The 25,865-nt window shown below is 46.2% G+C and overlaps 2 protein-coding genes across 3 annotated transcripts in view; one reads left to right on the forward strand and one right to left on the reverse strand.

The window, feature by feature from the left end:
- Positions 1-10,941, forward strand: part of Fbn3 (fibrillin 3) — a 67,134-nt gene extending 56,193 nt beyond the window's left edge. Inside the window, exons 35-39 of the mRNA XM_076560359.1 lie at positions 2,781-2,909; positions 3,011-3,130; positions 5,204-5,438; positions 7,546-7,696; positions 10,096-10,941. Coding sequence (XP_076416474.1) covers positions 2,781-2,909; positions 3,011-3,130; positions 5,204-5,438; positions 7,546-7,696; positions 10,096-10,419 — 959 coding nt within the window. The 3' untranslated portion in view covers positions 10,420-10,941. The remainder of the gene's footprint in view (positions 1-2,780; positions 2,910-3,010; positions 3,131-5,203; positions 5,439-7,545; positions 7,697-10,095) is intronic.
- Positions 10,942-16,813: 5,872 nt separating this feature from the next.
- Positions 16,814-25,865, reverse strand: part of Ccl25 (C-C motif chemokine ligand 25) — a 37,455-nt gene continuing 28,403 nt past the window's right edge. For both annotated transcript variants that reach the window (XM_016007707.3, XM_016007653.3), the window contains 4 exons: positions 21,909-22,026; positions 21,694-21,815; positions 19,417-19,513; positions 16,814-17,616 (listed from right to left, as the gene is read on the reverse strand). In XM_016007707.3, the coding sequence (XP_015863193.2) occupies positions 17,583-17,616; positions 19,417-19,513; positions 21,694-21,815; positions 21,909-22,026 (371 nt within the window). In that variant the 3' untranslated portion in view covers positions 16,814-17,582. The remainder of the gene's footprint in view (positions 17,617-19,416; positions 19,514-21,693; positions 21,816-21,908; positions 22,027-25,865) is intronic.

Below are 25,865 nucleotides of genomic sequence, written 5' to 3' on the forward strand. Positions count from 1 at the left end.
CGTGTGTCAGGCGGGGAGGACGGGGGTGATTAGAACACAGTCCCTCGATACACGCATCTTGGTGACACCTAGAACCTTCTTCATTGCCCTAGGGAGGTGGGAGGGCTACCCTCAGAAATCCCTCTGGTCTGGGCCCAGCATGTCTCCCCTTCCCCATGATCCATCCCTGCTGGGTCTCTCGTATTGAGCTTTCCCAGGATGTTTCCCAAACTCAGGAGTTTACACAGTCACTCTGGAGAAAGTAGTTCAGAAGCCAAAGCCACCAAGCTATCTGCCATGGCCTCTTAGTGTCTTCTGGGCCTATGGGAACGAGAACTCGCTCTAGTGCCAGCCCGGCCAAGGAGAACACTCAGCCCCTACCCCAACCCTCTAAGCTAGCACCAGCTGTGGTAACGATGTCCATAGACTATTTGATTGATAAACATCCTGGAACTGATGTGTTAGTCTGCAAAAAGTGCTTGCTGCTCAGGCTATGAGGACCTGAGTTCAGATCCCCATCACTCACATTAAAAGCTAGGCACTCCTGGGGGGGGGGGGGGGTACAGAAAGTAGGATCCCAGGGCCGTGAGGGCCAGCCAGTCTAGCCAAATAAATAAGCTCCAAGTCCCACGAGAAACTCTCAACAAGAAGGTGAAGTGATTGAGCAAGACACCTGAGGCCAATCTCTGGCCTTCCCATGCACACAGAAGCACGCGTGCGCGCGCGCGCGCGCGCGCGCGCACACACACACACACACACACACACACACACACACACCTTGTTGGAGTTTTTGTTTTGTTTTGTTTGAGGTTTTTTGTTTTTTTTTTTTTTTTTTTTTTGAAACAGGATTTCTCTTTGTAGCTCTGGCTATCCTGAAGCTTGCTCTGTAGACAAGGCTGGCCTTGAACTCCGAGTTCCACTTGCCTCTGCCTCCTGAGTGCAGAGATTAAAGGCATGGGCCACAACCACCAGACCTGAGATTTTACTTATTTTTATTTCATGAGTATGGATGTTTTGCCTGTATGTATGCCTGTATGTATGTATGTATGCCTGTATGTATGCCTGTATGTATGCCTATATGTATTTATGTATATATGTATGTATGCCTGTATGTATGCCTATATGTATGTATGTATATATGTATGTATGCCTGTATGTATGTATGTATATATGCATGCCTATGTGTATGTATGCCTGTATATGTATGTATGCCTGTATGTATGTATGCCTGTATATGTATGTATGTATGTATGTATGTGTATCACACACATGCAGTGCTTGCAGGGGCCACGGGCAGGAAACACTGGAGTTACAGACTGTAGTTACCTACTTGGCTTCGGAAATTGAACCAGGGTCCTCTGGAAAAGCAGCCAAAATGACTCTTAACTACTGAGTCATTTCTCCAGCTCCATCCCCACCTTATTTTTTGAGACAGTGTCTCTCATTAGGAACTGGGGCTAATTGATTAGGATGAACTGCTGCCCAGCCCCCAGGGACCACCTGTCTCCATGGATAATGACAAACACCGCATCTGGTTCTGGAGACTGAACTCAGGTCCTCATTCTTGTACAGCAGGCACTTAACTGACTGAGCCAGCTGCCCAGACCCTCATTTTGCTTTTTATTTTGAGACAGGTTCTCACTAAGTTGACCTAGCTGGCCTTGAACTTGTGATCTTCCTGCCTCAGGCCCCTAAGTAATCAAGATTATGGGCCTGTGTAACACATCTGACTGCATAAGGGTTTGTTAACATTTTAAAAACAGTATTGGGGATTTCAGGAGAACATGTTATCACTAAGCTACATCCTCAGCCTAGTTTTGGTAATGTCTGACTTTCATAGCAGAAACTGTCATAAGCTCTCTCATGGATAAATCCACTGAATTCTCATTTCAAATAAAGCACTTTTTAATAATAATTTTTTATAAAGAGATTTTCCACTCACTCCACACACCAACCACAGATTCCCCCATACTCCCTCTTCCCACCCCCCAGCACTTCCCCCCAACGCACCCCTCATTCTCACCCCCTCCAAGGCAAGGTCCCTCATGGGGAGTCAGCAGAGCACAGCACATTCAGCCAAGGCAGGTCCAAGCCCCTCCTTCCTGCACCAAGGCTGTGCAAAGTGTCTCACCATAGGCACTAGGCTCCAAAAAGCCGGCTCATACACTAGGGTCAGGTCCCGGTCCCACTGCCTGGGGGCCCCCTAAACAGTTCAAGCCAAACAACTGTCTCATCCAGAGGGTCCAGTCCAGCACCATGGGGGCTCCCCAGCTACTGGTCCACAGTTTATGCACTTCCACTCGTTTGGCTAGTTGTCTCTGCACTTTTTCCAATCGTGGTTTCGACAGCTCTTGCTCATAGAATCCTTCCTCTGTCTCATCGAATGGACTCCCAGAGCTCTGCCTGGGACCCAGCCATGGATTTCTGCATCTGCCTCCTTCAGTCACTGGATGAGAGTTCTATGATGACAGTTAGGGTATTCTGCCATCCAATCATCAGAGTAGGCCAGCTCAGGCACCCTCTCGACTATTGCCAATAGTCTATGATGGAGTCATCCTTGTGGATTCCTGGGAACCTTCCTAACACTCCACGCAAAGCACTTTACATGCAGTACCACAAACACTGGCTGCAATTCTGTGAGCTAGGAACGATTCTTATCTCATTTCACAGAGGAAGAAACCACCACAGAAGGGGAGGGACTCCTCTGAAGCCACACAGTGTAGTGTCAACACCAGCATGATAGCCCTTCATATTCACCCTCTAACCACAAAGCAACCCGACCCATTCTCTGTCCTCTATAGATAATGATGAGTGCTTGGCCCAACCTGGCCTATGCGGTACCCATGGACACTGCCGAAATACCCCAGGCAGCTTCTACTGTGAGTGTAATAGAGGCTTCATCCTGGACAGCTCTGGCCACAGCTGTGAAGGTGAAGTAGAGTTTGAGTGGGTTTTCAGTCTGGGGGATGATCCCAAGAAGCACCCACCGATCTTCTCTCCCTCTTCTTTTCTCTCTTCCTCTGTGTCTCAGATGTAAACGAATGTGACAGGCCCCACCGCTGCCAGTTTGGCTGTCAGAATGAGCTGGGGGGCTACCGTTGCAGCTGTCCACAAGGCTTCACCCAGCATGCCCAGTGGGCCCAGTGTGTGGGTGAGTGGCAAGGGCTGGGAGGAAGCCAGGTGTAACAGAAAATCTAATAGGTTTTATAATAAAAAAAACCGGAGCTAGATATTGGGGTAAATGCTGAAAGATCAGAGAGACAAAGGAACAAGCCACTGCCATGTCTCCCCTCACCAACTTCATGAGTCCTGTTTGAATGTCTCTGAGTCCTCAGCCAAAAGGGGTCCAGCTGAAAAGGGCCCCCCGTCTGAAAAGAGGCTCTCAGCCAAAAAGCTTTAGTTCCTGTCTCCTCGAGCCTTATATACCTTTCTCTGCCCAGCCATATCACTTCCTTCTTCATGCTGGGATTAAAGGCTTGTGATTCCCAAGTGCTGGGATGAAAGGTGTGTGCCACCACTTCCCAGCTCCATTCCCCTCCTCGACTGAGTCAATCCCATGTAGTGCAGGGTGGCTTTGAACTCACAGAGATCCAGACAGATCTCTGCCTCCCGAGTGCTGGGATTAAAGATATGTGACACCACTGCCTGGCATCTATGTTTAATCTAGTGGCTTGTTCTGTTCTCTGATCTCCAGGCAAATTTTATTAGGCTACACAATACATCACCACAGCCAAGCACTCACCAGAATCTTTCCAAAGCAGACAAGTAGGAATCTTTTCCCCTGCAGATGTTATGACAAGCTGGTCCATTTTTAAATCAAATGGGCCAGCCTAAAAGGTTGACCACTGGGAAGTCACTGACCTGGTGAACAAACATGGCATGGTGTTCAAGTCCATTTGTTACAGAGTGATGGCCTGACTGGCCAGAAAAAGTGCAGCACCAAAAGACTGGGATTAACAATGTCTGCCAAGTGTGCAACAGAAAGAATGCTGTGATTGATTAGCAATGTCTGGGCAGAGTAGAAAGGTTTAGCAATGCCTGCCATAGATACAATGGAGAGAATAGTGTGGTTGATGAGTCATGTCTGCCATGAGTACAGCAACGCCTCTCAAGACACACATGCTGTCTTCACCATAGCAATTTCAGAGGTTCTTGAGGTAAAGAGCTTGCCTTCTGTATCACAGCTTTCCCCATATTTTTGCTTCGGCAGACTTTCCTATCAACAACCTCATCTCTATCACTTTCAACATTTCTCCCATAGTCTATCTTTTTATTTTTGAAATTATAGTATAATTAAATTGTTTCTTTCATCCCTTTCTTCCTCCAAACCCTCCCATATACCCTTCCTTTCACTCTCTTCCAAATCCCTGACCTCTTTTTTCATTAATTGTGTTACATGCATAGATGATGATAGATGATAGATAGATAGATAATAGATAGATGATAGATAGATAGGTAGATAGATAGAGATAGATAGATGATAGATAGATAATAGATAGATGATAGATAGATAGATGATAGAGATAGATAGATAGATAGATAGATAGATAGATAGATAGATAGATAGATAGATAGATAGATATTTAAAGATAGATATATATCTTTTTTACACTCTACCTTTGTGGAATCCACTTGGTCTCCTGAGACCTGTGACTTCTCCTCAACTCTCACTTTCACAGCTCTTACAGGCTTTGCAACAGAGGCTAGGAGTTGTGAGGGAGGATAATAGACAGAGGAGAGAGGAAGACAGATGTCTGAGGGCTTCTGACACGCTTGCTGGAGGCTTTGCACAATAAAGGGTGCTGTGGCTGATCAGTATTGTTTATTGTGAATACAGCAAGGGGATGAGGTGCTCCTAGTATCACAGGCAAAGCCTAAGGATGCTGCTCAGTATCCTACAGTTCTTGATCTACCACAGAATGACTTGGCCCCACATGAGAAAGCTTGTTCTAGACTAACCTACCACTTAGGATATAGGGGAAATTTTGAGAAATGCTATAAGGGCCAGGAGTAGAATATGCAGTGGAGGAAGGAAGATAGACATAGTTTGAGAACTCCTAATGAGTTTACTGGAAGTTTCACACAGTAAAGAGTGCTGTGATTGATTAGTAATGTCTGCAGACATTAGTAATGGGTGCAGAACAGAGCAGTGTGTATTCAGGTGAAAGGCTCCAGGCATACAAGGTTTCTCCCATTCTGTCCCTCTTCTTCTCTCCACCTACAGATGAAAATGAGTGTGCCTTATCACCCACAGCTTGTGGTAGTGCCTCTTGCTACAATACACTTGGCAGTTTCCACTGTGTCTGCCCCTCTGGTTTCAATTTCAACCAGGACCTTGGAGGCTGCCAGGATGTGGATGAGTGTGCCGAGCAAGGCAACCCCTGCAGCTATGGTTGTACCAACACACATGGTGGCTTCTTGTGTGGCTGTCCCCAAGGCTACTTCCGGGCTGGGCAAGGGTAAGAGGCTCAAGTGGGATGGGCAAGAGTGTAGTGGGCACATTCTTCATGCCCTGATCATGAACGTTGGACTCACATACACACAGAATCCATTAGCAATCCATCTGCCTGTGTATGTAGGTGCCTACTTGTGTATACAGAGAACTGGACATAGGCAGTATGTGTGCACACCTCTGGTCCATAACTGTCAACACACTCATGTCTGTCTAACAAGCCCAAGTCATTCATAAATGCCAGTGTGCATGAGTACAGGTCTATGTCGTTATCTCATTTTACATTCAGGCTTGTGTGTTCCCACCACCTGGAGACACTCATGGGCCATTCAGGATTCAAGTTAGCACACATGAAGAAGCACATATGAACCCTCACACACAGAAATAAAGTCCTCTCTCCATATCCATGGAAGATTGCGTCCTGTACCCCTTTATGTGACACGAGTCCTGGGAAACAAGAACAAACGTCTCCTCACCCCAGATACAGAAGTAACAACTGATCAGAGTAACGATACCATTAAATTCCAACTTGGTGAACCAGTGAGTTTACTACTAACCAATGGGTTACTTGTAGGAGTGTGGGTGAGAGGTTATCTACAGAAACATAGCTGTCCCAGAGGAAATTACATCAGTGAAAGCCCATGTGCTGGAGAGATGGCTCAGCAGTGAAGTTCACTGGTTGCTCTTCCAGAGGTGCTGAATTTAATTCCCAGCACCCACATGGTGTCTCACAACCATTTATAAATGTAGTCCCATGAGATCTAATTTCCTCTTCTGGTGTGCAGACATGCATGCAGAAAAACACCTATATACATAAAATATACAAATAAATCTTAAAAGAAAGAAAGAAAGCAGGCCCACCCAGCATGGGTAATGACTCAGGGAATCTGGAATCCTGGAGCTCACTGCAAGATTCTCAGGCACCTTAACAAGAGTCTTCTCAGTGTTCCTTACTGCTTATATAACCATGGTGGGGGGTGGAGGTCTTGTGCATCTAGTAAATTTTAGCAACCTCCTGAAACTTATGAGTTGTTTATTTCCTGTGTCTTATGGAACCTTCCTCAAGGACAGAATGCTTCATCAACACAAGAAAATTGCTATACAATAGCCTCATCTCATGGATACCCAAATGCAAGGATGTTCTAGTCCCTTATATAAAATGACATGGTATTTGCACAGAACCTACACACATTCCTCCATATACTCTAAATCATCACAGGCAGGGGATGTCACTGGGCGGGTAGAATGCTTGCCTAGTATATACAAAGTCCTGGGTTTGATCCTCAGCATTGTGTACACCAGTCATGGTGGCACATGCCTACAATCACTGCACTTGGGAGGTACAAGCAAGAGGACCAATATAGAAAGTTTGAGGTTATAAACTCCCTCTTCATTATATGAGACCCTATCTTGAAAGTAAATAATCATCTCTGCATAATTTGTAACACCTAATAAAATATAAATCAGTATATGTAACTGTTGCACTGTTTTGTTATGGAATATTAACAAAGAAAAAAGTATCTAAATGTTCAGTAGGGAGGTAACTAAGACAGGTCTAAATACATAAAAGATCACAACACTGTAACCATCTTCAATCCTTGGATAAGGAGTTGAATATGAGGATGCAGAACCTCACAACACTGTAACCATCTTCAATCCTTGGATAACAAGTTGAATATGAGGATGCAGAACCTCTAGATACAGAGGGTTGACTGGGCTTGTGCATAAGGGAGGCTTACTATACTCACAACCCCACTCATATAGATCCATGCATCCCAGTGAGCACAGGTGTATGTGAACATCGTCTTCCATATATACATGCTCCCAAATGTACATGTTTTTGGACATACACAGATACATCCTTCTATTCCATTGCATGTACATCATCCCATTCTTGTGTTCATAACAATGTCCAGGTAAACCAAGGGATACACACATCCCTCCAGTAGGTTGCACACATGCACATACACAGCCATGCCAGCACACACACACACACCGCACACATTTGCATGATGGTGTCTGTACCTGTGGCTCTGAATGAGGGATGGTGGGAGATGGTGGGTGAGGTGCCACCAGCCTGCTTCTGAACGTTTCCCCCATACCATCTGGCTCAGACACTGCATCTCCAGCCCTGGGTTCAGCTCTGGATCTCAGGCCACCCCAGATAAGGAAGAATTACTCTCGCCTGAAGCCTGCTATGAATGCAAGATCAATGGCCTCTCCCCTCAGGACCGACCAAGACGAAGCATCCAAGGAGGTCATCAGGTGCCATGGGGACTACACTGGGTGGGTCAACTAAGGTGCTATCTGAGGGTGTCAGAAGGAGGCTGTGATCTCTCAAGAGAGAACTCTAGATCTAGAAGTGTAGCTTAGCTGGTAAATTACTTGCCTAGCATGCATAAGGTCCTAGGTTCAAATATCTGAGCCATGCTCCTCAGCACTGCATAAAACTAGACATCCTTGGCTCTTTAGTATGTTTGGGATTAGCCTAGGCTACATGAGACTCTGTCTCAAGAAAAGGAAGAGAAAAGCAGGCAACCACTGAACAACTTGTCTCAACTTCTTCCTCATACTATGGTGCCTGACTGGATCTTCTATACTTTCTCAGCCTAGGTCTTTTCTAGGGAACATATCCTTTGGGCATGTTACCTCATTCCTGTAACAATTAAGGCTCCTTCTGGACAGAGTCTAAGCAATCTGTAATAAGCAAATGGAGAGAAAAAGAGCCCCTGCCCTCATGATACTCTGATGGGGGCAGGGGGAATCATTAAGGAAAACATAGCATGCTTTATAACATATGAAAAAAAAATGATCCATGCAACAGAGAAAAATAAAGCCAGAGTGGGATGGACATGTTAGGCCTGAGAGACTTTCAACATATAGTTAGCTAATATGAATCTATTGTGGATTACTTTATTTAGGTCTGAGAGACTTTCAACATATAGCTAGCTAATATGAATCTATTATGAATTACTTTATCTTCTGTTTTCTTCAGTTACTTTTTCCTTTGTTTAAGAAAAGAAACTTTTCCTGTAGAAATTATCCCACATTTACTGCCAGCCCTTGATTTTCACTGAGAGTAGAATGGTTGCCAAGGATCCTGGGATGGACACAGCGTGCTATGGAGAGAGGGCAGTGCAGTGCCTTTGCCTGTAATGCCACTGTTTGCCAGGAGGTGTCAATAAGAGCATATGCCTGAGCCGTGCTCCTCAGAAAGGAAAGATTTCCCAGAACCGGGGCAGAGAGACTGAAATAGCTTTCTCTCAAAGTAACGGCAAATAACTCCACAGGCATGCAAATGAGGTGAAACAGACACAGCACAACCCGGGGGGGGGGGGGGGGGTAAGCACAGATAACCCTTTGTGGAATCAGATACATCACCCCGCTTGGGGTGGCCTGCCATTGAGACCCATTGGCTTACTGTCCTGCTGCCAGGACCATGAAGACACTTCAGAAGAGCTCAAATAAAGAAGGGCTTGTCATCTGTACACAGGGTCCTCTCAGAGAGAGCCAGACACAGGAAGTACAATGGAAGCCAGCGGAAGGCTCTTCTGGGGCCTCTCCTTGCTCTCTTTCTGACTTAGCTGAGTATTCTGTTTGTAACTCCGTAGATTCTGGCATCTTTTTTGGAGATGTAGGGTTTTTTTGGGGGGGAGGGGGAGCACTTGGTTATAACACCAGTCACCTAGGCTACCTTTGAACCACCTTAGGTCTCTGGAGCCAGACATTACCTGCCTGAACTGCTTGCTGGGTTTTCAAGGCAAATCTTTGATCCTCTAACTGTTGCTTTTTTATTTGTTTTGTTTTGGGTATGTTTATATTTGTCAGTATCTTTGTGTGTGTGTGTGTCTATGCATCTCTCTCTCTCACACATGCACACACACACACACACAGAGAGAGAGAGAGAGAGAGAGAGAGAGAGAGAGAGAGAGAGAGAGAGAGAGAGAGAGAGATGCACATGCATACACATGCTCGAGTATACCATGTCTGGAGACAAGAGGACAACACCACTACCTTACAATTTTTCTCCACCTTTTTTAAAATTTTTAAAATATATTTATTTGGAGACGGTGGTGATTGTGTGTATCTGCATTCATGCACAAGACATGGATGTGGAAGTCAGTGAACAATCGGCAGGAACTAATTCTCTCTTCTTTTCCATGTGGTTCTAGGGAATCAAACTTTGGTCCTCAGGTTTGATGGCAAGCTCCTTTACCTGCTGAGCCAACTTGTGGACCCAGCTCCACTTACTTTCTTTTTGAGACTCTTCCTAAACCTGGAGCTCACCATTTGATATTACCACTGGCCAGCAAGCCCCTGGGGTCCTCCTCTCCCCGCCCTTCCAGTGAGACTATAGGCATGTACCAGCACACCCAGCTTTCTACGTGGGTACTGGGGATCTGGACTCAGATCTTCAGACTTTGACTGCAAGCACTTTATTACCTAAGCCGTCCTCGGTCTCTCTCCTCTTGAGTTTTCTTTTTTCCATCAAAGCACCAGTTTTAGCCTCTGCTGTTACATTCTCAGCCTTAGCTGACCTTGGCTTTCTACATAGATGACTAGACAAAGAAGCCAGGAAACAAGCACACATGACAGCTTCCTCCCTACCCACTTGCATCCTTATTTACACAGACTCTGACAGTTCACTTGGTCCCTCCTCCTAGGTGAGCCTGGCCACCCTCGACACGGAAGTCCCCTTGACCTTGAGCCTGTACATCTCACACCTTGGCCAAGTCAAGCACATCTTAGAATTTCGACCAGCTATTGAGAGTCTGGGAGACCAGATCCGTTACGTTATTGCCAGAGGCAACAACCAAGGTTTCTTCTGCATGAATCACCTGGATGGCTTCAGCTCCCTGCACCTGGGCCATAGGAGACCAAGACGGGGGAAATACCAGCTGGAGGTGGTGAGTGTAGCAGGATCTCAGGGCCAACCAGGGCCAGCAAAGCGAGCCTTGAGGCTAACAGTCCAATTACAGCTGCTCTAGCAGAGAAGCTCAGTGCACCTACAGTTCCCATGACATCTGAAAGTGGAGATTCTGGAACTGGCTAGAACTGATCTTGGGGGCAAAAGCTGACCAAGTTGAACCTCAAAACTCAGGAAGAGTTACATTACACTATGACCTCAGATGAACCCAGCCTGTGCAAGCCCACCAGGTGATCCTATCTGAGGTGGGGCAATACCTCAATCTCTCCTGGACTCAGCTAGAAGTCATGACACTCAGCCCCCTACCCCACAGCCAGGGTCAGCAGGAGGGACCCCTGGTATTTACTGCGTCTTGTCATCCTCAAGCTTAAACTTCAAGACTGCACTATGATTCACCAAGGGTATTGGTGGGACATGGGAACAAGTGACTAGGGTGAGTGTGGGGGCCAGCCCTCAGAATCAAAATGGGAGCCTTGTCCCCCACATCTTGACTACCAGATTCATTCCCCAGAGCCTGGGCTAGGGTTCTAAAGATCCTTTTCTATTGAAACTGAAGAAAACAATAAAGGACTTGGGGGTTGAATCTGTCTATGTGTTCTCAAATATGTAGATGCTATCTCCTCCTACAAAAGCCACACACACACACACACACACACACACACACACACACACACACACACACACACACGACTCCTGCCTGGGGAAGCTGGAGGACCCAAGTTGGTCTTGTGTATCCCCCGGACTACCTGGTCTTTGGCTATAAGGTTCTTTTTTTTTTTTTTTTTTTAATATTTATTTTATTTTGTACACAGTGTTCTGCCTGCAGGTGTCCCTGCAGGCCAAAAGAGGGCACCAGATCTCATTACAGATGGTTGTGAGCCACCATGTGGTTGCTGGGAATTGAACTCAAGACCTCTGGAAGAACAGTCAGTGCTCTTAACCTCTGAGCCATCTCTCCAGCCCCGGCTATAAGGTTCTTTACCTCAGGGCATTGGGAAAAGAGTGGGTCAAGGGACTATCACACCTGTACATTTGGCACAAACCCCAAGCTAGGCTGATAGTGGCAACCTCTCAGGGCCCTGATGGTTTCTCAGGTTTCGCCTGTTTGCTATTTGTCTTGAAACTCTGGAGAATAAGCAAGTGTCCACAGAGTCCCTGCTTGATAGAACAACGTTTGACGCTCAGGAGTTGAGCAACCTGGCCAGGATCAGGCAGCAGCACTGGAAACTGTGCTGTCAATCACTGTGCCTGGCTCTGACGCAATAGCTGGAATATGCATCACAATAATGAACTCTGCACTTGGAGGGTAACTCTCAAATACTGGTACATTTAGTCCCCAGCAAGCCTAGCCAAGAAAGCAGTATTATCACATGGACACTGAGCTTTAGAGAATGTATGGGAGCCTGATGGGATCACCATTTATAGTACAGGCTAGGGCCTGAGTTTTTGGTTTTGTTTGTTTGTTTGGTTGGCTTTTTTGTTGTTGTTGTTTTAGGGGGTATGTGTGTGTTTCCTGACACTGCGCTCTGAAGCCTGGCTCCAAACCATCAAGAGTGCTCTCTACAAAGAAAACATTCGTTTTAGGATTTTTGTGTTCTGTGTTGTTTCTGTTGCTGTGTTTTTCTTTGGACAGTAGTAGGAACTGAACCCACAGCTTTACTGTAGGGGTGCTAGGCAAGCACTCTACCCCTGAGTCCTTCCTTAGTCCTTCCAGCCTTTGTTTAGAAAAGTTTGTTGTTGTTTTAAATGGGGTCTCACGTTGTAGCCCTGGCTGACCTGAACTCTCTTTGTAGACCAGGCTGGTTTCAAACACACAGAGATCTGCTTGGCTCTGCATTCTGAGACTTATGGTTTGGGAGGGGTGGTGGTTTAAATAAGAATGGCCCCCATAGGCTCATAGGTTTGAATGATTAGTCATCAAGGAGTAGCATATTTGAGAAGGATTGGTAATTGTGGCCTTGTTGGAATAGGTGTGGCCTTGGTAGAGGAAATCTGTCAGTGGGGTGGGCTTTGAGGTTTCAAAAGCCCAAGCCCAGTGGCTCCCTCCCTCTCCCTCTCCCTCTCCCTCCTACAGATCTAAACATAGAACTCTCAGCTACTCCTCCAGCATCTTGTCTGCCTGTGTGCCACCATGCTCCTGCCATGACAATAATGGACTAAACCTCCAAACCATAAGCCAGCCACAGTTAAATGCTTTCTTCTGTAAGAGTTGCTGTGGCCATGGTGTCTCCTCACAATTAGAACACTGACTGAAACAGGATCGTGGCCATCCACGCTGGCTGAGCAAAGGCATGGCTGGCTGCTGGAACCGCGGCAAGAAGCAGAGGGCACACGAGGAATGCTGAATCTTTCGAAACCTGGAAGCCTGCCCCAGTGACATCCATCCTCCACCAAGGCCACACCTCATAATCCTTCCCAAACAGTTTGCAACTTCGGGCCAATTATCCAAACACTTGAGTCTGGGGGGGGGGGGGTCATTCTCATTCAAAACACCACCACTCCCAAAGACTGGCAGAAGTAAAGCTGAATAACCAACCTCTTTCTGCAGGTCTCTAGTGCCTGGCCCCAGAGCTCTAGCCTTGCTCCGTGCCTGACCCGGTGACCTCCGGGCATCCCATTAGGGCTGGCAGAAAGCTTTTTCATCCATTGTCTAGATTCCCCCAGAACCTGGACATAGCAAGCATAATGACCCCCATTTTACAGACAAATTTTACAGAGAAATTCAGCACAGACACTGAGATTAAGATTTGGACCTTGACTGATGGGGTGGCTCACACTCTAGTGGCCCACACACTTTAGCACTTGGCAAACAGAGAAAAGCATCTCTCTGTAAATTCAAGGCCATCCTGGGTCTACATAGCAAGTTCCAGTCTAGCCAAGGACACACAGTGAGATGGCAAGTTGGGTTAGTAGATAAAAGTGTTTGCTGGCCAGGTGGTGGTGGTGGTGGTGGTGGTGGTGGTGGCGCACACCTTTAATCCCAGCATTCAGGGGGCAGAGACAGGTGGATCTCTGTGAGTTCAAGGCCAGCCTAGTCTACAGAGTGAGATCCAGGACAGGCACCAAAACTACACAGAGAAACCCTGTCTGGAAAAACAAAAACAAACAAAAAAAAGTGTTTGCTATATAAGACTGACTACTTGAGGTCAATCCCCAGACCCCAAAGTGAAAGAAGAGATCCCACTCCCTAAATTGTGTTCTGAAGTATGCACACCCACCACTACCATCCCATAACAACAGCAATGAATAAATAGATTTGGACAGAGAGCACAGGGTGTAACTCATTTATAGGGTGCTTGTCTAGCATGCACCAAAGCCCTGGGCTAAAACCAGCGCTACATAAACTAGGGGCCCCATTTTATCAAGAGTGAGGAAGCAATGGTCCAAGGTTAGGTCACACCTGACCTGCCCCAGGGTTGTCCCCCAAGGAGCCATCTATTACACTATTAGGAAGACTAGAGCACAGATCTTCAGATAAGGAAACTCACATGGGATTCAGCCCAGGCTGGGGCATTTCCCAGTAAAATAGACAGGAACCTGAGGCAGGAGGGTCCCAAAACAAAGGCCAGCCTATACAGAGTGAATCACTGTCTCACAAACAAAAAATGGGGCTGGAGAGACGGCTCAGCTGGTTAAGTACTTGCCAGACAAGCATGAGGAGCCGAGTTTGATCCCTAAGCTAGGACACACCTCGGAGGAGGAGGAGGAGGAGGAGGAGGAGGAGGAGGAGGAGGAGGAGGAGAAGGAGGAAGAAGGAGGAAGAAGGGAGGAGGAGGAGGAGAAGGAAGAGGAAGGGAGGAGGAGGGGGGAGGAGGAGGAGGAGGGGGAGGAGAAAGAGGGGGAGGAGGAGGAGGAGGAGGAGGAGGAGGAGGAGGAGGAGGAGGAGGAGGAGGAGGAGGAGGAGGAGGAGAAGAAGAAGAAGAAGAAGAAGAAGAAGAAGAAGAAGAAGAAGAAGAAGAAGAAGAAGAAGAAGAAGAAGAAGAAGAAGAAGAAGAAGAAGAAGAAGAAGCAGCAGCAGCAGCAGCAGCAGCCTGGGTAACTTTGAACAACTGGTGACTGGTTTGACTCTTCGTGATCCCAACATCTTTGGTCCCCAGTGAAGATGATGGAACATAACATACTGCTGCTGAGGACTCAGGGATCTGGTTCTGAGAGGGGAGTTCCTTTCTACTTCTTCCCTGGACACAAACATGAGACGCTTCCTCTGCAGAAATAAACTTGCTTTAAAAACAAAAGAAAAGGAAAAGAGAAGAGGATGTTGAGAGGGTAGGTTTTGAAGAAGTTAAAGGAAAGAGTTGGTGGTGAATATGATCAAAATACATTGTATGTTTGTTTGGAATTCTTAAAGAATTAATAAAAACATGATGTGGGTTTTTTAATTTTTTAAAAAAGAACAAAAAACCAAGGCAGATACTGTCCTGAAGAGCAACACCCATGGTCTGCACCCTTATACACAAGCATGTACACATGTACATATATACACCTACACACACACAGAGAGAGAGAGAGAGAGAGAGAGAGAGAGAGAGAGAGAGAGAGAGAGAGAGAGAGAGAGAGAGAGAGAGAGAGAACACCAGGGGCAGAAATGATGGTTCCATCTCCAGCGCTTCATGAGCATGGTGGTGCCGTATACAATCTCGGCACTCTGGAGGTGGAGCAAGAGCATCAGAGGTTAAACATCATCCTCAGCTGAGCTACTTGAGACTCTATCTCAGAAAGAAAAAAAATAGATTTGAACTGAGGGCTTGAGATGGCTCAGTGATAAAGTGATAAGGTGCACAAGGCTCTGAGTTCTATTCCAAGCACACACACCCACACACCCAACCTACCCACCCATCCTCAAAAAAAAAAACTGTATAGTTAAAGAAGAGTTTGAACTCCTGATCCTCCTGCCTCCGCTTCCTCAGTGCTGGGTGATGGTCCAGCGCTACTACCACACCGGGTTTATGCAGGAATGAGGTGAAAACCAAGACTTCATCAATGCTGGATGACAGCTCTAAGCCAGCCACATCCCTGGCCCCTGTGCAAATGTTGTTCTAATAGTTGGTCCTTGGCCCCAAATCCTGACACAGACCTCCAAAGACCTCAGGATTTCCTGCATGGCTCTGAATTTCCTGAGTATGTCAAGGGCTGGTCACAAGGAAAAGTGAGCCATTGATTAGATTTCTGTTCCACTCCTCAAGCTCCAAACAAGAGAAGGCTTGAAAGTGAAGTTAATAATCAATCATGCTGTGTGGAAACACCTCCATAAAAATATTGAACTGTGAGGTTCAAAGAGTTTCCAGATTCCAAACACATCCGTGTGCCAGGAAGGTGGTGCATCCCTGTTGTGTGACACTTTTCCTGGGGAGATGTGAACAGATATCTACTCACCCCAGATAGAGAACTGCTACAGATCAAGTAACACCACCACCAGAGTCCAGCTTGACAACCAATAGGTTTTCCGGGTTTCCTCACAGCGGCGTGAGTCTCCTCTCCTCGGCAGTACTTACTGCAGGGAGGGGCCCTGTCCTCTGGTAGGTTTCAGGGATGCTGATGTTTGTGAGCCATTGACTTTCTGAATCTTAAGGAGCCTCCCTCCAGGAAGAGTATGGAGGTTAGAGGACGAACTCAGGTATCAACCCTCGCCTCACACCTTGCTTGAAACAGGGTCTCTCTGTCTCTCACTGCTGCTTACAGCCGTAGCTGGTCTTCCAGGGTTCTCCTATCTCCCCGTCTTACTGTGGGAGCTCTGGGATTGCAGACACACACTGTTACATCCAGCTTACTTGGTTCTGGGGATCTAAACTCAGACCCCAGCCTTGCAAAGCAAGCTCTTTCACCCTGAGCCGTCTGCTCAGTCCTGTTCTTGTTTAGTTTTCATTTCTTTGTTTATATTTTGAGACAGGGCCTTGCTATGTGTCCCAGGCTAGCCTCAAACTTGTACTGCAGCCCAGGCTGGCCTCAAGCTTATGATTATCCTGCCTTAGACTCTGTGGTAGTTTGAATGTAATTGGCCCCCATAAGCTCATAGGGAGTGGCACTATTAGGAGGTGTAGCCTTGTTGGAGGAAGTGTGTCCCTTTGGGAGTGGGCTTTGAGTTCTCATATATGCTCAAGCTACACCTAGTAAGACAGTTCGGCTGCCTGTTGCCTTCGGGATCAAGATGTAGCTCCTTCGCTCTCAGCTCCTTCTCCAGCACCTTGTCTGCCTGCCTGCTGCCATGTCCTGCCATGATGATAATGGACTAAACCTCTGAACTGCAAGCCACCCCAATTAAATGGTTTCCTTTAGAAGAGTCATTGTGGTCTCTTCATGGTCATTGTGTCTCTTCACTGCAATAGAAACCCCAGCTAAGACTCCTTCAGCAACACCCATCCTACATCATTTATAACAATCTAAAGAATAACCAAGAAATATAAGAAAAGTACTTCCCTTAGTACTTCCCAAGGAGCTAATGATCTAGTAAAAGTGGCTGAATAAAAAGAGGGGGTCACAGGAACCCTAATTTATTGCAGGTAAATCCAAGGTACAGGCACTAACATTCTGAGAGCATGCTACATACCAGACATCACTGTGGGTAATTAGGTTATTGTTGTTGTTCTTGTTGTTGTTATTGAGACAGGGTTTCTCTGTGTTGCCCTGGCTGTCCTGGAACTAGATTTGTAGACCAGGTTGGCCTCGAACCCACTGAGATCTGCCTGCCTCTGCCTCCTGAGTGCTGGGATTAAGGTCATGCACCACCACTGCCCAGCTCAAGTAATTCATTTTTAATGGCTTTTAAATTTTTTAATTTTTAGTTCTTTGACCATTTCACATATGTGTGCATTTGACCATTTTCACACACACACATACTCATCCTGCTGTAGTCCTCTCTCTCCCACTGAATGCCTCTTCCTAACAAGCCCTGTCCTACTTTCGTACCTCTCTTCCTTTGTGTGTGACTCACTGCATTTAATTAGGGTTGCTTGCATGAGCATGGGTGGGGATTGTATACTGGACTATCCAACACTTCTGGGGAGAAAAAGACTCCCTTTCCCCCAGCAATCATTAACAGCCAATAAATAGCTCCTTGATGAGGGGTGGGGCCCTGTGAGTCCCCCACTCGCCCACGCTGAAACACTGCTGAGTCCAGTCCAGTACAGGTAACTGTGCCTTCTGTGAGTTCAGTGGCCATGTCATGCCCAGAAGACAGCACTTCAGGGGACTCCTCCCATCGTCCGGCTGGTGCTCACGCTGAATAACTTAATTGTTGATCTTTCTGGTCATCATCACCATCCTGTGAAATAGACAGTGTTAGTATTGTCCCCCATCTACAGATGGGAAAACTGAGACTCATATGGCTGTGTCCTCAACCTGTGGAACCAGATGTGATCTGCACGTAGACATGTCAGAACCGAATTGAATTAAATTACAGGACATCTGGCATCTGCTTGATTCATGAGGAATTTCCTCTTTCAGATCTGGCATCAGATGTGTCGTGTTGAGGACTAGTGAGACGGTTCATGAGATGGTTCAGCAAGCAAAATTGCTTGCCATGAAGCCCGATGACCAGAGGTTGATCCCTGGGACCCACACGGTAGGAAGAGAGAAGCACCTCCAAACAGTTGTCTCTAACCTCCACTTGCTCACAGTGGCACACACTCATACACACCCAAGCACACATGTGTGCAGGCTCACACACACGATATTTGTTCTGTGTGTTACACTGAAGCCAAGCATGATGGCACATGCCTATAACTCTGGGATTTAGAGGCTGAGGTAGAAGGAGCTAAAGATCCAGCCTCAGAATCTGACATCCCTTTTTGCCTCTGTGGCTACCAGGAAAGCAAGTGGTATACAGACACACATACAGGCCTAACACACCCATACACATAAAATAAATTGTAAAAAGATTAAAAAAAAAAAAGATCCAGCCTCAGCTACAGCTTGAATTCAAGGCTAAAATGAGCAACCTAGTGAGACCTTGCCACAAAATACAAATTATAAAAAGGATGGGGGTAGTGCTTACTAGCCTAATATGCACAAGGTCTTGGGTTCAAACCCTAATATTGCAGAAAGAAAGAGGGGATAGGAGGAAGGAAGGAAGGAAGGAAGGAAGGAAGGAAGGAAGGAAGGAAGGAAGGAAGGAAGGAAGGAAGGAAGGACTTCTGTATGGTGTGGAGAGATGGCTCAGCAATTCAAAGTGTGTACTGTTCTTACAAAGGACCCCCCTGGTGTTCCATGCTCCAGCACTGCATAACCCAGCATGGTAGCACATGCCTGTGACCATAGCACTTGGGTGGTGAAGGCAGCAGAATCAGAAGTTCGGGGGCATCCTTGGCTAAATAGGGAGTCTTAGGCCAGCCTGAGATACATGAGACCTGCTTGGGGAAAAACCATAAAACGGAAAGGAATGAAGAAGGAAGGCAGGAAGGAAAAAGAAGAGAGAAGAGAGAGGGGGAAAGATGGCCACCAAGGCTGACAACCTGAGTTCCATCAGAAACCCACACTGTAGAAAGTGAGGACTCCTGCAAATTGTCCTATGGCCGCCAGCTGGAAACATGGTTTATGTAAGCACTCCCACCCCCACCCCCACAATCACACACACACAATCACAGGCACAATGATTCAATCAATGTAAACTTTTTTTTGTTTTTTTTGTTTTTGTTTTTCGAGACAGGGTTTCTCTGTGTAGCTTTGTGCCTTTCCTGGAACTTGCTCTGTAGACCAGGCTGGCCTTGAACTCACGGAGATCCACCTGCCTCTGCCCCCTGAGTGCTGGGATTAAAGGCATGGGCCACTGCCGCCCGACCTATGTAAACATTTTTTAAGAGAAGAAGGAAAAAGAAAAAGAGAAGGGGAGAGAGGGATGGGGTGGGAAGCAGGGAATGTGAGTGGTGTGAGAAGACACTCTTGGCCCACCTTGCTGGTGTTTCATGTCAGCCTTTACCGATGCCCCCTAAACTGGGTTAAAGGCGTCAACAGCCGCCTAGGGTCCTTGCACATGAATCTCAGGGTGTGACCATGCAGCTCCTGGGGGTAGACCTTGTCAGCAATGTGATGGATGGAGGAAGGTAACATGACCAAGAGTCCTTACCTAGACCGGCCTAGGGTGGAGTTCCTCATGCTGGTGCTGCTGGGGTTCCTCACCTTAGACTTCACATGGTTTAACTTCCTCCTCTCAGTATGAGAGCCTGTTGGAAAACAGAGAGAGAAACAGCTAAGTGTTCCAACAGGGGCTGGAGAGATAGTTCAGTGTTAAGAGCACCTGCTGCTCTTCCAGAGGACTGGGGTTGAATTCCTAGCACCCACAAGATGGTTCACAACCATCTACAACTGCAGTTACAGGAGATCCGACACCAGGCCCACTTTTTGTGCACATACATAAAAGCAAACTGCTGTGGGATGTTCTGTATGTCCTGTGGGAGCCCGTTCTTGGGTTTCTCATGGCTTTACCCAGCAGGTCTGCATAGAGGATGATTGGACCACAGCCTGAGTGCAGGTGTCTGAGATGGTCTGCACTTTGCTGTGCTGGGGGATGGTCTGTATGGCAAATGTGTTGCTCTAATTGGTCAATAAATAAAACCTGATTGGCCATGGCTAGGCAGGAAGTATAGGCAGGACTAACAGAGAGGCAGGCAGCTCTCTGTGGGTTCAAAGCCAACCTGTTCTACATAGTGGGTTCCAGGACAGCCCAGGGCTACATAAAGAGACCCTGTCTCAAAAAAAAAAAAAATTAGACATAGAGGCCTGAGGAGGTTGGTCAGTAGGTAAAGAGTGCTTACTCTGCAACCTTGACAACCTGAGTTTGAACGTCACGCACTGTGCAAAAATGAGGCATGTTTCATGGCACCAGCAAGCTTTCAGAGGAGGGAAGCAACCACCAGCCCTCTCCAGGCTGCTCAGCCTGTGAACCACAACAACAGCCTGCACAGTATGGTCACCCAAAGCGGGCAGAAGTAACACACATACCTTGGTGGCAAACAACAACTCTCTAATCGGACTTTAGAACTTCTCAAAGAGAGGGAAATCATGCCTGGTACTGGAAACCGGCAAACTGCTCAGTGAAGTCACGGATCTTGGAAGAGAACCTACAACCCTGGCTGTACTACACCACCATAATCCCTAAGTACATTCTAAGTATCTGCCCTTATACCCACAGAGAGGTGCAGTTCTCATCCCTCATCAAGGAAACTTCTTGATGCAACTGATGGAGACCACTTCAGAAAACCACAACCAATCAAAATGCAGAGTTGTGGGGCCCTGTCCCAGTGGATCCATCTACAACATAACTCCTGCCCCAAAGGCTCAGGAAACATTGTGGAAGAGCAAGCAGGAAGATTTTTAAGAGTCAGGGGACCAGGCAGTTTGCAACAACAGACATACTAATGTAGATGGAGGCAGGTGGAGTCCAAGAGGCCTCAACCTTAGACTACTCCCCTTCTGAGAGCGGGAGAAATAGTCTTCCCCATGGAAGAGCACTCAAATTAGTTATCGACTACAAAATGGAACATACACATAAGTGATATTATACAGACTGATCAGGTTATATTCATGCGTTTAGGAATTTATGTATTACATAACGATTAATGAAAAAAGAGGCCATGAATTTGAAAGAGGGCAAGAGGGGCATGCAGGAGGACGAGGAGAGAGGAAAGTAAAAGGAGAAATTATGCAATTATTATGATCTCAAAAAATAAGGGAAAATTTTTTTTGTTTTTGTTTTTCAAGACAGGGTTTCTTTATATAGCCTCGACTATCCCAGAATTAGCTCTGTAGATCAGGGTGGCCTGGAATTCACAGAGATCTACCTGTCTCTGCCTCATCAGTGCTGGGATTAAAGGCATGTGCAACTATCTGAACAAGAAAAAAAAACAGTTTTTTTTTTTTTTAATGAGGCATGGCTGTACATGCCTATAATTTTAGTTTGGGGAAATGGAGATAGGCACAGCCTAAGAGCCCACAGGCCAGTGCCAGTCATCCTAGTCAAAATGGCAAGCTTCCAGTTTAGTGAGAGACCCTTTTTCAAGGCAGTAAAGACAGGAGAGCAATAAAAGGTTTGACCACCACATGCACAACAGCATACTCATGCATGCAGCACACACACAGAGAAAATAAAATGGAGTGGCTAGAGATGTTTCTTAGTGGTAGAACACTTGTGTAGCATATCCAAGAGCCTGGATTCAGTGCACAGTACTGAAGGGAAGAAAGGGGAAAGCTCTTGGGGGAGGACACCTGAGGTTGATGCGATTGATTAGCTATTCATTCCATCTCTGACTCACTAGCAACTGACTCTTTGAAGAGGGCTAGCTAGCAGCATGTTAGAATGCTGAGCTGTGTTCCTCCCTGAGCTGTTGGCTGGGGTCTTACCTACCTGAGGTGGTCTTCTGGGGATTGTCAACTGGCTTGTTCTTAGCTTTCAAGATCTCCATTGCCTTCTTCACATCCTTGTCCTCTGGGTTCATACACACTTTGCCTTTCTGGCGGAAGTGGAATCTACAGAGGGTGGAAAGGTGGATGCCAGGTTAGGGCATGGAGGATCTAAGGTGTTCATGACTCTCACCCAACAACACGAAAGGTCCTGCTCACATCACAGCATGTAGGTTGCAGCTTCCACTCACTTCCTGCACTCGATAATGCCTAGCGTGCTGGAGGATATTCCATTTGATCCTGGGTTGGTGACCCAGGCAGCAGTCTTCAAAGGCACCTACAAAGGCAAGTGAGATGGCTCAGTAAAGGGTAAAGGTGCTTGCCACCTAAGTTCAATCCCCAGAACCCACATAGGAGAGAATCACAAATTATCATCCCCTGACCTCCATAAACATGTAGCACATGTGTGCGTGTGTGCGTGCATGTTGTGTGTGTGTGTGAAACTGGGTCATAGGCCCTAAATGAGAACCTAATACTATTATTCTAATAAGTAGACATAGTAATAAACTGTCTTTACATTCTTATCCATATACTGATACCCTCATCAGTGAACTTTTGTTGTTGGTTGTTTTTGCTTTTTTGGGGGGCCTGCCACCCAGTTCCCAAATAAATCACACACGGAGGCCTATTCTTAATTATAAATGCCCACTCTTAGCTTGGCTTGTTTCTAGCCAGCTTTTCTTAACTTTAAATTATCCTGTCTACCTTTTACCTCTGGGCTCTTTCATTTTCTTACTTCTGTAACCTACCTTCACTCTTACTCTGTGGTTTGCTCTGTAGCTGGGTGGCTGGCCCCTGATATCCTCTTCCTTCTTTTCTCTTGTTCTTTCTTTTTGCTCCTCCCAGATTTCTCCTTCTATTTATTCTCTCTGCCTGCCAGCCTCACCTATCCTTTCTCCCTTGCTATTGACCTTTCAGCACTATATTAGACCATCAGGTGCTTTAGAAAGGCCAAGTAACACAGCTTCACAGAGTTAAACAAATGCTACATAAAAGAATGCAGCATATCTTTGCATCATTAAACAAATGGTCCAGAGCATAAACAAATGTAACACATCTTAAAATAATATTCTACAATGGCTTCTTTTTATATTAGATGGCAATTACCCCAAAGACACACAACAGAACAACATTCAGGGTAAGGGACCAACTATAAATGAGACATCTATATCATACTTCCTTACCACAAGGTTCAGGGATTATCTCAGAAGAGGGGGCAGAAAATTTGCAAGACTCAGAGGAAGACATCTTCAAAGCAAGAGTATTTGCTGAACATGATGAGAACATTGCAAGCATCAGTCATAGGAGCCGTGATGCATGCACAGACCCACACAAGATCAAGGCAGTCAGAATCTCATCATGGGTGGGTGGAGGGAACTTATCTGACAAGCTATTGGAAATTGATGGTTGCTAGGAGAGGCTTGGTTTTCTTTAGGGACATGGTCCCAGAAAGATCACCCCAGCTCTAATATATGATCCTTCAGCCATACACATTCAGGCAGCATTCAGTGGACTAAGTGGGTTTAAAAACAGAGAACATTAAGTCAGGTGGGGGAAGTGGTAGGGAGATAGGGGTGATATAGAAGGAAAGGGAATAAGGAATAGATTTGATCAAAACATATTTGCATATATGAAATACTCAAAAATAAAAAAAAATCACAAAAAGGTACCTGCAACTAGATGACCCAGCCACATCCATGATTCCAGGGGCACATTACTGGCAGGGACAATCAAAGATGTGATCATGGCGCACACACGTACACCACCTTCTAGATACAGAGGTCAACAGGCCACCTGGAGATAAGGAAGCTTCCTGGCTTGCTCTCAGCTCTTGATATAAGGACGCTGGCAGGAATTGTAGAGTGCAGGTAGGCAAAGAGACATCCCAGGGGCCTTTCTGTTTCTGCTCTGAGGTAGAGGACAGGTGTACACTTGCAGACATCGAGGCACATGCACATCTGTAAGCCCTGCAGTCCAGATGCTGGTGCAGATGATCATGAGTTTGAAACCAGTCTGAGCCACTGAGACCCTGTCTCACAGCACCACCTAAATTTTGACTAGGACTATAACTCAGTTGGTAAAGTGTTTGCCTAGCTTGTATGAGCCCCTGGGTTGGATCCACAGAACTACATAAACCAGAACTACATGCCTGGAATCCTAGCTCCTGGGAAATGGAGGTAGGTAGATCAGAATTTCAAAGTCAGCTAGATAGCAAGTTAGAGACCAGCTTGAGATATATGAGACACTATCTTTTGTTTTGTTTTGTTTTGTTTTTGAGACAGGGTTTCTCTGTAGCTTTTGAGCCTGTCCTGGAACTCACTGTGTAGCCCAGGTTGGCTTCGAACTCACAGAGATCCGCCTGTCTTTGCCTCCCGAGTGCTGGGATTAAATGCTGGGATTAAATTCCACCACCATCAGGCAAGATCCTTTCTTAATTTTAAAAGTGAAAAATTATAATCCCAGCACTCGGGAGGCAGAGGCAGGTGGATCTCTGTGAGTTCGAGGCTAGCCTGGTCTACAAAGCGAGATCCAGGAAAGGTGCAAAGCTACACAGAGAAATCCTGTCTCAAAAAAAACAAAAACAAAAACAAAAACAAAAACAAAAAAAAAAAAAAAAAAAAAAAAAAAGAGAGAAAAATTAGCTAGGCATGGTGGCATACAACTTTAATGCCCAAATTCAGTAGGCAAGAAGCAAGCAGATTGCTGAGTTTGAGGCTATCCTGCTCTACAGAGTGAGATCCAGGACAGCCAGGGCTACATAGGGAAACTTCATCTCCAAAAAAAAATTTTTTTAATGAAAAAAAAAATTAAAGGCCAAGTATAGTAGCACATGCCTTTAATCCCACCACTCAGGAGGCAGAGGCAGAAGGATTTCTAAGAGTCTGAAGACAGCCTGGTCTACACAGTGAGGTATATATACATAGTGGGACCTTTTCTAAAACACACACACACACACACACACACACACACACACACACACACACACACACACGTGTGCATGCCCACACATATATCTGGGGCCAGAGAGGCAAAGGCACTTGCCACCAAGTTCTAATAACCTGAGTTTGATCCTGAGGACCCACATAGTGAAGGAAAGAACCAACTCCTGTGAGCTGTCCTGTTGTCTCCACATAAAGTAAATAAATAAATGGATATATGTAACTAGGGTAAATAAACAGACAGATTACTTAACTTTTCTGAAGATCTCAGCTATGGTCTGGCCTGTCCGTACATAATACCAGCTTAAATTCCTTTTTCTCCCTCTACCCATCTGAATAACTGCTAAACTGACCTGGCCATTCTTTGTTAACTCCCCTGCTGGCCTAACGAAAGCTTAAAAGAGTTCTCCTAGGTACCAAATATCTAGACAATACTGACATAAATTGGACCTAGTGTCTCAGGGGAGTTTCAACCTGGTAGAGGAGACAGAGAAGTTTTCTACACAAAAAGAGTATATGCAGGAGCTCAGAGGAGTGCCCAAGGAGAAGGAGATGATTCTAGAAAGTTCTGGGAAGTAGAAAAGTAAATGAATAAACAAAAAAGGGTTGATAGTACAGTGGGTTCCTCAATCTAGCCAGCCTTCAAGGTTATCTGTGAGCCCTATCTGTCAAATCTTGCCTCTGGAATCAAATCCGAGGTCAAGTAGAAACCAGCACAGTGGTTCAGGGAGAGAACTCATTCTCCCTGCCATTCCTCTACTTTGGCTCTTGAGGACAAGGGGCAGTGGTGCTAGATAAGAACTGGGGTTCCGGGGATCCTTGGCAGGTGTTTTCAAACACTGGGGGCCACTTTTCCCCCAGGATCAAAGGGCAGAGGCTGGGCCTGGCTCTGATAGCAGACTGTAGAAAGCAAGCCAAACCTCCCTCCTGAACATAAAGTAGACTCTGCTGGAAGCTTGAACCTGTAGGACATAGTAGAGGAGCAGGCAGGGCAAGGGGTAGTATCTTGGGTCCTCAACCTGGCCTGGGACCTTATTTTGACACCTGCTGAGACCCCATGTTTCCTCAGATGAAGCACCGAGTGGCAAGACTCTGTAGAGATGCTCTGTGCTGAGACTTGGCCTTGAGTGACTGAATCCTCAAGTATCTGCTTTCCAGTAGGGTGAAGAAGATCCAG

This window comes from Peromyscus maniculatus, chromosome 23, assembly GCF_049852395.1.
Source record: "Peromyscus maniculatus bairdii isolate BWxNUB_F1_BW_parent chromosome 23, HU_Pman_BW_mat_3.1, whole genome shotgun sequence".
Taxonomy (NCBI): Eukaryota; Metazoa; Chordata; class Mammalia; order Rodentia; family Cricetidae; genus Peromyscus; species Peromyscus maniculatus.